This window comes from Hydra viridissima, unplaced genomic scaffold (assembly GCF_058129835.1).
Source record: "Hydra viridissima isolate aposymbiotic clone 2 unplaced genomic scaffold, HvirCarnegie_v1 scaffold_1, whole genome shotgun sequence".
Classification (NCBI taxonomy): Eukaryota; Metazoa; Cnidaria; class Hydrozoa; order Anthoathecata; family Hydridae; genus Hydra; species Hydra viridissima.
Genome location: NW_028324300.1, coordinates 33,176,071 through 33,187,895, shown reverse-complemented (window position 1 = coordinate 33,187,895; position 11,825 = coordinate 33,176,071). Strand labels below are relative to the sequence as shown.

The 11,825-nt window shown below is 32.2% G+C and overlaps 1 protein-coding gene across 2 annotated transcripts; it reads right to left on the bottom strand.

The window, feature by feature from the left end:
• Positions 1-1,564: 1,564 nt before the first annotated feature.
• Positions 1,565-4,486, bottom strand: LOC145188825 (uncharacterized). 2 transcript variants are annotated; one of them, XM_080065318.2, is made up of 3 exons: positions 3,157-4,486; positions 2,583-2,993; positions 1,565-2,386 (listed from the first exon to the last, which is right to left on the bottom strand). In XM_080065318.2, exons 1-3 carry the CDS (start codon positions 4,360-4,362, stop codon positions 1,847-1,849), a joined length of 2,157 nt encoding a protein of 718 aa, XP_079921444.1. In that variant the 5' UTR covers positions 4,363-4,486; the 3' UTR covers positions 1,565-1,846. The 2 variants fall into 2 exon arrangements, with proteins under 2 accessions (XP_079921444.1, XP_079921445.1); XM_080065319.2 differs by having other exon boundaries at positions 2,060-2,373.
• Between the last annotated feature and the right edge of the window lie 7,339 nt (positions 4,487-11,825).

The window sequence follows — 11,825 nt, the reverse complement described above, 5'->3', positions numbered from 1 at the left end:
TATGTAATGTATGTATGTAATGTATGTATGTAATATATGTATGTAATGTATGTATGTAATGTATGTATGTAATGTATGTATGTAATGTATGTATGTAATGTATGTATGTAATGTATGTATGTATGTATGTATGTATGTATGTATGTATGTATGTATGTATGTATGTATGTATGTATGTATGTATGTATGTATGTATGTATGTATGTATGTATGTATGTATGTATGTATGTATGTATGTATGTATGTATGTATGTATGTATGTATGTATGTATGTATGTATGTATGTATGTATGTATGTATGTATGTATGTATGTATGTATGTATGTATGTATGTATGTATGTATGTATATACATACATATATATACAGGGCCGCCGAGAGCCTTCAAGCCGCCCGGGACTAAAATTTTTTTGGCGCCCTTATAGATTTCGCTTCATATATATACTTAGCATAGAAGCAAATAAGTACATTATGCCTTTATAGCTACTTTAACTTTATTTCATTTTTTGCTAACTAACCGCAGCATAAACAATTCCTAACTTAAATAAAATTTTTGAGCTTTTTTCGAGGCAAAATTATAAATTACTTTATCATATGACATTGATTTCGCGAGATCATTTTCAATAGACAAGATCTTAAGATTTGAAAGTCGCTCTTGTCCCATGGTGGCTCTGAAATGGTTTTTTATAATCTTAAGTTTACTAAAAGATCTTTCACCCTCTGCAACGGACATTGGCATTGTGTGAAAAATGATTAATTTCGAAATTTGCTTCGAAAATTATATATATATATATATATAATTTTCGAAAAATTGCTTCGAAAATTATATATATATATATATATATAGACCTATATATTTCTACTAAATCACCTTCAAATAAGTATTTTGATTAGTAGCTTTGTAAAACCAACGTAATTCTTGGAGCATTTGTTTATTTTCTTCACATTCTTTTACCCTTTTGAAAGCCAATGCCCTATTTTGGGCACCAGAAAGTTTTTTACGATTCATTGTTAACAGTTACTGTAAATAACCGTACGCATCAATAAAATAATAGCATTGTCAACTACGCAAACTCATCAAAAAATTATAAACTCAATCTCAAAAAGCTAATGCCATAAATCAATATTTCAATAGTTAAATATAAATCTTAAACATGAATTACCATAAATAAGTTGATCGTAAAGAGTTGAAAAGTATTTACTATTACTTTCTAAATTCTGAATAGAATTATTTCTAAATTGTATTCACAGTTTGTTATTTTTCGAGGAATTAAAAATAATGATATAACGCGAGTAATATATACATTTCAATTATGGCATTTTAAGATTAAAAAAACTATATTTATTTTACTTTGGCATCTGGCGCCCTATCGACATCTGCCGCCCGGGACAAACTGTCCCTTTGGCCCCCCCTCCTCTCGGCGGCCCTGTATATATATACATAAACACATACATTACATACCTACATTACATTTATACATACATACAGGCTTGCGGAGCCGCCCAATTTTTTTCACGGCTCCGCTCCGGCTCCGGCTCCCAGCAAAAACTCGGCTCCGGCTCCGGCTCCGGCTCCAGCTCCGGCTCCTCATAACGTCAATAGAAGAATAAGATTTAAAAGTATAGCTTGCCGTCTATTCATAAATTTTTTAATGAATGAAAAATAAACTATTAAATTTTTTTGAAAAATTAGTCCCTTTCAGATACCCTTTCATTTCGTACTTGCAAATTTATGCCTTTGCCTGGTCATTTCTACAAAATTTTTTCAACAAACTTTTTTAACATCAAATTCCAAATTCAAAACGTTTTCTCATTTTTTTTTTCTGTACACATTACACATTCAAAAGTCAAATGTACTCTTTATTCATTCGAAGAAAAACCATGCTATCAATCAAATCCGATTCCATATGACTTCTTTGGTCTGAAGTCAGAAATTTTAGCCCAGAAAACACCCGCTCCACGCTGACTTGCGTCATAGGAAGAGCAGTAGCAATCTGGCATGCTTTCTGGATCAACTCGGGAAACAGCTTTATTCCGTTCAAAACAGTTTCGCACTTCGAATTTCCATCATCCTTTTTCTTCATGATCTGTTGAGCAAGCTTTGGCAAACTTTGAATAGCCTCTCGGAATTCTTTTTCCTCCAATCGTTTATGACAAACAACGTCTTGTCTGCACTGTACGCTTTTTTGCTTCCGAGCACGTTCCATTCGAATTCGCATCCTTTTTCTGGGACTCATTTCCTCGGATTCCTCTTCATTTTCCGAACCGCTTCCAGTACTCTCGCTAGAGTCATTTCCATAACAACCAATTCCACTTCCCTCGATTTTAAACTTCTTTTGTTCATTGAGCTTTTTCTGGATCTTCCACAGAGTGTCTTCAGCAATCAACTGAAATATTGTAAAGTATTTTAAATGTTTTTAAATTTTAAACAAATTATAATCTATCTTATTCTTGCAGTGAGGAAAGTTGAATGTCAAAAAGTAAAGTTAAATGACACAGTATTTTGAATTTCATTAAAATTACGTAACTTCAAATTCCAATTTTCGTTTAAAAAAAAGATAGATTGAAAACTAAGATAAAAACCTGTTGCTCTTCTCCAAGAAGGCATTGATATTGCACATCTACAAAGACAGCAGCACAAAAAAAGGGATTATCGAACAAAAGTGATTCCCGATGCACCATTGAATCCCTGATACTCTTCCCAAAATCAGACGTCTTGAATTCACCAGAGACTAGCTCCTCCTTCAGAATTTCCCAAATGTAAATAAAGTTCCCAGGCGTGAGATCCTGACTCTGGAATTGTTGAGTTGCGACTGCCGGTTTCTCGAGGATTTTTGCAAGTTTCTCTATTTGCTTCCACTCGTAATTTAGAAGCGTAAAGTCACGGGTTTTAAATTCCGCTTCCAGTGCATTCAGGACATCACGCATCTCAAGAAGTCGGTTGAGCATGTTGAATGTACTGGACCATCTGGTTGCATTGTCCATTATTGCAACCTGTAAATTTGAGAAATTTGAGTAATTTTTTTTAAATTTGAATGTTTTCAACATTTGAAAACGCATAATTGACAAATGTTAAATTCAAACTAAAGTTCAGATTCTTAGTAATATTCATTTAAACATTTTTATTTATTACAATTTGCGATTATATTGTATGCACCTTTTTAGTTTTGTGTTGTTTGCAAAATTCATTTGCTTTCGACGTTCGACAAGCTTTTGCTACATCTCGAGCTTTGCCAACCAGAGACTTAATGCCTCGTTTTTCCAACCCGTCTTTAACAGCCAGCTGCAAGGTGTGAGCACCACAACGTTGCAGATTAACGGTGTTCATGTTTTTCGATATTTCGTTGAAGTAAAGCCTCTGCTGTTCAAACACGTCGTCGTCGTCGTTAGTGATATAAGCATCCGGTAGATCACCTTCAACTTCAACCTCAAGTTCTTCTTCGATTTCAACGCCAGCAAGTTCTTCAGCAGACTCGTCAGTGACGTCACCTTCTTCATCTGTCTTTCCAAAGTCTCCAACCATTTTCACCATATTCGATCCGTTATCAGTCGTAATTCCGAGGACATTTTCTTTCCTGATGCCATACGATTCCAGCACGCCTTCAAGAGATTCTTGAATTTCTTTTGCCTTGTGTCTAGCATGATTGTCAACTGCTGCCAAAGTTTTGAGAGTGATTTCGCTATTCATGAAGAACTGCACATTTACGCCAAGAAAGCTTCGATTATGTCTTGAAGCTCCGTCAACTTTCAAAAAAACCAGCTTTCCCTGTAGATTGGTTTTTAACTCAGCCCGCTTTTGTTGAGCCAAAGCCATGATTTGACTTCGAGCAGAATCCCGGTTGACTTTCAAGCCAAAATGTTTTGCCAAATCGCCAGTCAAAATCTTGATTCCTTCACTGCTGAATACGTTAAAGGGGACGCCGTTTTGAAGAATCGTCATGTTCATGCCTTTCTTGAAGTCCTCTTTTGAAATTGTGATGGTAACTTTGTTGAGAAAGCGATCGATGGGTGCTTGTACTTTTCTCGTCTCACTAGTCGAACCCTGATTTCCTCCAAAAACGGATGAGGTGCGTTTCTTTTCCTTTTCGGCCTTCTCTTTCTTCAGTTTCTGTTCTCTTGCCTGAACAATTTTTGTCAAAAGTGTCGAATGTTTATTAACAAAATGGCGTTTCATGTTGGCGGTGGGTTTTTTTTTCCGTTTGTCTTTTCCCTCGTACTGCATTTTGAATGTTGCACCGCAAAGTTTGCCGACTTCCTCCCCTACACTAATATCAACTTGACAAAAAAACACGTCATCCTCTTCGCGATAAGCAAACCATTTCAGTTCATCATATAACCTCTCGCCTTCTACGTTATCACTCATAGTTGCAATTTACAAATAACAGAAATTGCGGAAAAATTCCAAATATACATTCAACTTTATACAGTTCAATCTCTCTAATTCGAATTTCCTTAATTCGAAAACCTCCGTAATTCGATTAAATGCAAAGTCACCATGAAATGCGTTTAAGAAAAACCAACTTTCTATTATTCGAAAATCTGCCTAATTCGAACTTTAATTTTTCCCCATAAAATTCGAATTAGAGAGATTCTACAGTATAAATAATGCAGGAGAAGAAAAGAAAAATACAAGATTATTTTTGGGTCATTGAGTAATTTTGAAATGAAAAAAAAAATTTTTTTAAGAGCCGGGATCTACTAGTTTTTATCGGCTCCGGCTCCGGCTCCGGCTCCTGTAAAAACTATCGGATCCTCGGCTCCCGACTCCGGCTCTGGCTCCGGCTCTGCAAGCCTGCATACATACATATATTTTTCTTTCACATTTTAATATTTTTTACCTTCTGATTGGGCTTGATTGCTATTGGTTTGCTTAGGCAAACCAATAGCAAGAGTTGTTCAGTTTTTCAGGTGTTTTTTTTTTTTTTTAATTACTTCTCTTCTCACTCCTTACTCTTATAGGTTTATTTTTTTTTTGCTTTGTATTAATAATTGGTCTCTTTATTGTTTGTTATTACAATAAAAATTTGTGTGCTATTTTAGGATCAAGGACATATATTGATGCAACGTTTTCAGCTGTTTGGCAACTTTTTACTGATCCACTTTAAAGATTAAATTTTTATAAAGATTAAAAATTAAATTTTTTAAATTAGCTTGAAGTTTCCTTGAGTTTTAATTTTGGTCAAATTAGATTAAAAATGTGCTCTAACCAGAGTTGTTAATTTTTTCTTTAACACTTTCAACATTTTTCACTGAATTATGTGATTAGCATTTTTTTTAATGTTTGACATAAAACCAGAGCTTTCATTATATCTTTAAAATACAATGTTTTTCAAGTATTTCCAAAATATATTTGTATATATAAACATGATAAAACAAGTTTATCTTTTAACACAAAAAATAGAAGCCAAAATTTTAAAAATTTTTATTACTCATTTATATGTAAACTTTTTTTTTCATGAATTGGCAAGGCTATATGTGAGTGTTTCCCTCATCATAGTTACGTCTTTGCCACAGCAACAAATTTGTAAACAAATCAAAGAAAAAGTTTTTATTAGGTAGATCCTCTTCAATCATAAAAAAATATTCCCCTTTCGTTTTACTTCTTAATAAAATTAATTTATCGAGACACTACTAACAGTCTAAAAGCTGGTTATCAATGTAGACGATTTTAAAAAATAAGTAATGACAAATTGGTCGCTAAGTAAAAATTCATTCTGTAACGAAGGTACGTAGCCATTTTGAAAGTTCTAAAATTTTCACAATAACCTGTCGCTAATTAACAGAGTTTGAACGACCGTGAGTAAATTTTAAAAATTTGTTGAGCGAAATAAGAGAGGAATTAGAGAGTGAGGAGTTAAACTATACAAAATTAATAGGTTTAAAAAATAATTTAAACGAGAGTTATGAGAGATTAAACAATATTGATGAGGAAATATTAAATAATTTAGATCAAGAGGAAATTGAAAATGACGTTTTGGAGAGTGCGAAAGTAGTTGAGTGTTATAATGAGTTGATGGCTGAGGGCACTAAACTTAAAAAGTATAAAAATAAGTGAATCAGATAAAGATTCTGTTAAAAGTTTAAATAAATCAAAGTGTATTTTACCTCAGTTAGAATTTCCAGTTTTTAATGGGAATCCCTTAGATTGGAAAGGTTTTTGGGATCAATTTAATTTATCAGTTCATAGGCATGAAGGTTTAAGTGATATAGATCGATTTAACTATTTAAAAAAATATTTGTTTAGCCAAGCATTGGCTACTATTTCAGGACTTTCACTTAGTTCAAAAAATTATAAAGAGGCAATTGAAATCTTGACTAACAGATACGGGAATACACAAGTTTTAGTTTCAGCACATATGGATACTTTGTTAAAAATAAAGAAAATTAAAGATTTAAATGATCTAGAAGAATTAAGAAAACTTTATAGTGATATAGAGAGCTGTGTACGTAATCTTAGATCTCTAAAAATAAAAACAACAACTTACGGCTGTTTGTTAATTCCTATCCTTTAGGAGAAACTCCCTGATGAACTTTTAATTTTAATTTCTAGAAAATTTTCCGGAGAGTTGTGGACTTTAGCTAGACTTTTACAATATTACAATGAAGAATTACAAGCTAAAGAGTGTTGTGCCAATTATCTTTTAAAATCAATTTATGATAAAAATGAACATAAAAATTTGAAATACGATTCTTTAAACAAAAATGCACAGCAAAATTCTTCTCATTATTATAGAAACAAAAATAACTTTACAGCATCAGGTCTTCATACACAAAATAGAAGAGCACCAGAACAAGAATTTTACAATGTGTATATTGTTCAGAAAACCATAAGTCTTCTCACTGTTTAAAAGGAACGAGTTTAGATTCAAGAACTGAAATTCTAAAAAAGCAAAAGAGATGTTTCATCTGTTTAAAATTAGGTCATATATCAAAATTTTGTCATTCTAACTATTCATGTTTTCAATCGAAAACACATCTCTATTAGAAGCAATTTAATAGGGAGTGTGGAAGATGTGCGCAGTGAGATTGATGAACTAAGAAGTGATTTACAAAAATTTTGGAGTGTGGAGAAAATGGAATCCACTGATGAGTTTGCAATACATAAATTCGAAAATGATATTTTGCATAACGGTGAGAGATACGTAACTAACCTTCCTTTTAAACCAGTTCACGATTGTTTACGAGATAACTATAAAATTTGTGAGATTAGACTGAATAGGTTAAGAAGGTAATTGAGTGATAAGAATTTGTTAAATAATTATGACGCTATTTTTAAAGAATACGAAACGAATAAAATTATTGAAAGAGTACCTGAGAATGAAGTCGCTAAGGATCCAGGAAAAACACACTATCTAGCACACAGGCCAGTCGTAAGAAAAAATAAGGAAACTACTAAGATAAGAGCAGTATTTGATGCTTCCTGTTCTAACAATAGATTGTTCCAAATATTTGATGTACTACTGCGATTTCAATTAAATTATATTGCCATATTAGCAGACATTAAACAAGCTTTCTTCAATATAGAAATTTCTAGTGAGCATAAAGATTATTTAAGATTTCTCTGGTATAAAAATGTTGACGCAAAACAGGATTCAGAATTGATTGTTTATGGGTTTTTAAGAGTAGTATATGGACTGACTAGTAGCCCTTTTTTGTTAAATGGAACAATAAGACATCACATTAAAAAATATGAAAAATCTAATGGAAAGTTTGTAAAAAGATTCGTTGAAGATTTATACATTGATGATGTCACATCTGGAACGGAAAGTGTAACGAAGGCTAAAGAATTTTATAAAAAATCTAAAATAATTACGTCTGAAGGTGGTTTCAATTTAAGGAATTGGAAAACAAACAGCGAAGAATTACAAAAATATTTTAATTTTAACGAGAAAATGATAAGAAATAAGGAAATAAAAAATTCAATAAACAATCTTGATGATAGTACTTACTTAGAAACAGAATTGGGTAAAAGTGATCATGATTGTAAAAGAGTTTTAGGATTTGAATAGGACTCGAAAAATGATGAATTTATTTTCCAATTTAATGACTTTATAAAAATGTCACGGGAACTTAAAACAACAAAAAGGAATATCTTGAAAATTTCGGCATCAATTTACGATCCATTAAGCATTGTTTCGCCTATAACAGCCAGACTAAAAACAATTTTTCAAATTTTGTGTAGAGATAAAAAGGAGTTGGATGCGAGTGTGAGTGGAGAGATTGATGTTAAGTGGAAAGAAATGTTGAGGAGTTGAGTGTTTTAAGAGTAAAGAGATTTGCGTTTGTTAGAGTTGAGGAGAGAATAACTTCGGCAGAGTTACATGGATTTTGTGATAGCTCAAGAGAGATATATTGTGCAGTTGTTTATCTTAGAGTTAAAACGAGTGTTGCTGTGAGAATATATTTTTTGGCAGCCAAAATAAAGGTAGCGCCATTGAAAGAGTTGTCTGTTTCTAGGTTAGAACTGTTGGGTTGTTTGCTGTTGAGCAATTTAGTAGGGAAGTGAAACGAGTAATAGAAAATCGATTAATTATTAGTAATGTTAGTTGTTGGACAGATTCTGAAGTGGCTTTGCATTGGATTAAAGGGAAGGAGAAAACTAGGAAACCTTGGGTGGAAAATCGTGTAGTTGTGATTAGGAAAGAGGTTAAGAGGAAGAAATGGAGGCATGTAGCAGGATTGGAGAATCCAGCAGATATTCCAGCAGATATGTTTTGTTTTAGGCTATTGAGTGATAGCTGGTTATCTGGACCTAAATTTTTATGTAAGGAGGAGTTTGAAGTAGGGATTGTTTGATGGTGAGAATAGTTTGAATGTGGATGAAGTTCTGATTGAGTCGAAGGGTGTAGATAGGATAAATGACAGTAGAGTAATATGGTTGAGGCTGCGAGTAGTGGTAATATTGGTGTTCTGATAGATATTAAGAAGTTTAGCACATTGAACAGACTTATAGCGGTAATGGGATATATAAATAGATTTGCAAGTAATTAATAAAAACAATTAAAAAGAACTAAGGAATAATTAAAGAAAACATGTTAACACTTCCCACCTAACATGAGACAACTTTAAGACGTATGTCACTTATCTTTAACTCGTCTAGACATCTGCAACTATTTAAAGACGTGTCTATGATGGCTTTTCCACACCTTATTAAGACGTCTTCTGACAACTAGTTTGAGACGTCCGTAAGACATCTGAACAAGACGTCTATCGGAACAACCAGTTTTAGACATCCGTAAGACATCTGAACAAGACGTCTGTCGGAACAACCAGTTTAAGATGTCCGTAAGATATCTTAACAAGACGTCTGTCGGAACAACCAGTTTAAGATGTCCGTAAGATATCTTAACAAGACGTCTGTCGGAACAACCAGTTTAAGACGTCTTTCGGTATAACCGGCTTCAAAAGACGTGTATATATATATATATATATATATATATATATATATATATATATATATATGTATGTATGTATGTATGTATGTATGTATGTATGTATGTATGTATGTATGTATGTATGTATGTATGTATGTATGTATGTATGTATGTATGTATGTATGTATGTATGTATGTATGTATGTATGTATGTATGTATGTATGTATGTATGTATGTATGTATGTATGTATGTATGTATGTATGTATGTATGTATGTATGTATGTATGTATGTATGTATGTATGTATGTATGTATGTATGTATGTATGTATGTATGTATGTATGTATGTATGTATGTATGTATGTATGTTCAACAACAGAAATATATTCAGCTAAGAATAGATAACATATACTAGACCTTCCCGCCATCGGAAATTGCGTAAATTCCGATGTGAGAAATAGTTTATAAAGGTGACTCCGGTGTGATACGATGATGAGGAATGGTATCAAATCAGAGGTGCGATATAGTCCGAGGCCGATGGGGAGAATTTCATGCACTCTCCGATATAATTCGAGATTTTACGCATCGTCGTACGATATTTTCGCGTAATTTCACAATAAATCGTATTTATAGTGTAAACTAGTAATATTGTGATATTTCCGATGTATTTATTTATAATTACGAGGTTTTCGCAAAATTACAGCAAAATTTTACAAGCCACCACAATCCATCGTAAAATAACGAAAAATAAAAATACTTTTTAAAGTAAATTACTTTCACATGACTTACTTTCAAATAATTTGAAATCAATTATTGATTTACATAGACAAAGAAAAAGTAAATTTTAAAAGTACTTTTACTAGTAATAATAAATCACTTTAACAAGTAAAAGTTACACATTTTTAAAATTAACTTTATGTAAGTAATTTTTACATGTAATATATTATTTTACAGTGCTACTTTTTAAAAAATGAATTACTTTTAAATGTAAATATATTTGATAATTTAATCTAAGTTATGTAATATTTGTTTAAAAGTAACTTTTTTACATTAAAGTTAGTAAAAAGGCTATCCCTAATAGGTTTGTAGCAACTAAACTTTAATTAAATTACAGCTATTATAGCTTTAATAGTTTTCTCTCCATAGGAAATTGATTTCCAATTAATTTTTGATGGATTGTTTAATTGCGGAGGGAATTTGCGAAAATCTAAAACGGTTTTTAAAGTTAATTCACTCTTTTTACAGATTACCATCGCAATTTAATCAAATATATCGTATTATTAGAAATACGTCGTATTTACAGTGAAATCTCTAAATTGTTTGAAAATGTTCAGACAGCTTTCAAACATGATGTAAATGCCCTAGTTGATACATTAGTTGATATGGGCAACCCATTTCAAGATGACAGTGATGATATTGTGGTATTACATAGCAGGCGTGTTGTGAGCTATACTGCAACCAATATTATATCAATTCGTGATGTAGGCCAATCTCAGTACAAAGATTTTGTTCAAGACAGCTTTGTTAATAGAACTGCTAGTGTGTATGCACCGCTAAAACGCAACGACTTGTCCCCATTCACAACTCGGCAATTAGCAATCGTGTCTAATATTAGCAAACGCTTGAAATCCACGCAAAGTGACTGTGACTTATTTTCTAGATTATACATTGGCTGCCAAACTAGAGACGGCAGTTTAGAAACATTTTTTGAGCATGAAAATCAATCATATCCCCCTTCAATCTCTGAGTTTGGCACTCTACGATTTGGAACCAAGTCTGATTTGGTTCCATGATTAGAAAAAATCACCCAAATCATTGACATTGATCCTTCCACGCCTTCATTTGATATGATGGCTCTCGATGGGGCTGTTATTGTTCAGTTATTGAAGCCTGGTAAGGCTAGGACGTTTGCATCTTATGCATCAGACGTCTTCCTTCCTTATCTCCGTTTACAAATTGCTACAACGCACAGTGGAAAATTGTAGAGCAACAGCATATCATAAATGTTTTTTACTAATGTCGCTACTGTCATTATATTTCAATTTTATTTATTAGTTTAATAGTCAATCATTACTATAATGCAGGAATTTCATATAATTTTATGTAAAAATAAAAGATTTGAAGCCCTACTGTTTATTACTTTTGCGGATGTTCATTTCAAACCTGTTCGCTTCATCACTTTAAAAGTGAATTTTCTATAAAACTTTCTAGGAATAAGTATAAAGTATTATACATTTTTGAAAAGCTCATGTTATGGAAATTTTAAGAAAATTTTACATTTTTACTTATATGGTTCAGTTTAGGAGTAATTATTTGAACAATAAAATATATGAAAAAAAATAATATTCTTCAAGTTCACTGAGACTTTTAGTAGTTACCCACGCTTCCCCACGCTTTACATTTAATGTAGTATTGTAGCCTAGGTGTTTATTAAAAACATGTATAAGAATG

Excerpts from the sequence above, each read along its gene's own strand:
- LOC145188825 (XM_080065318.2), bottom strand. The coding sequence starts at position 4,362 with ATGAGTGATAACGTAGAAGGCGAGAGGTTATATGATGAACTGAAATGG. Across the intron at positions 2,994-3,156 it reads AACAACACAAAACTAAAAAG|GTTGCAATAATGGACAATGC; the intron begins GTGCATACAATA and ends TCAAATTTACAG. Across the intron at positions 2,387-2,582 it reads TTCTTGGAGAAGAGCAACAG|TTGATTGCTGAAGACACTCT; the intron begins GTTTTTATCTTA and ends ACAATATTTCAG.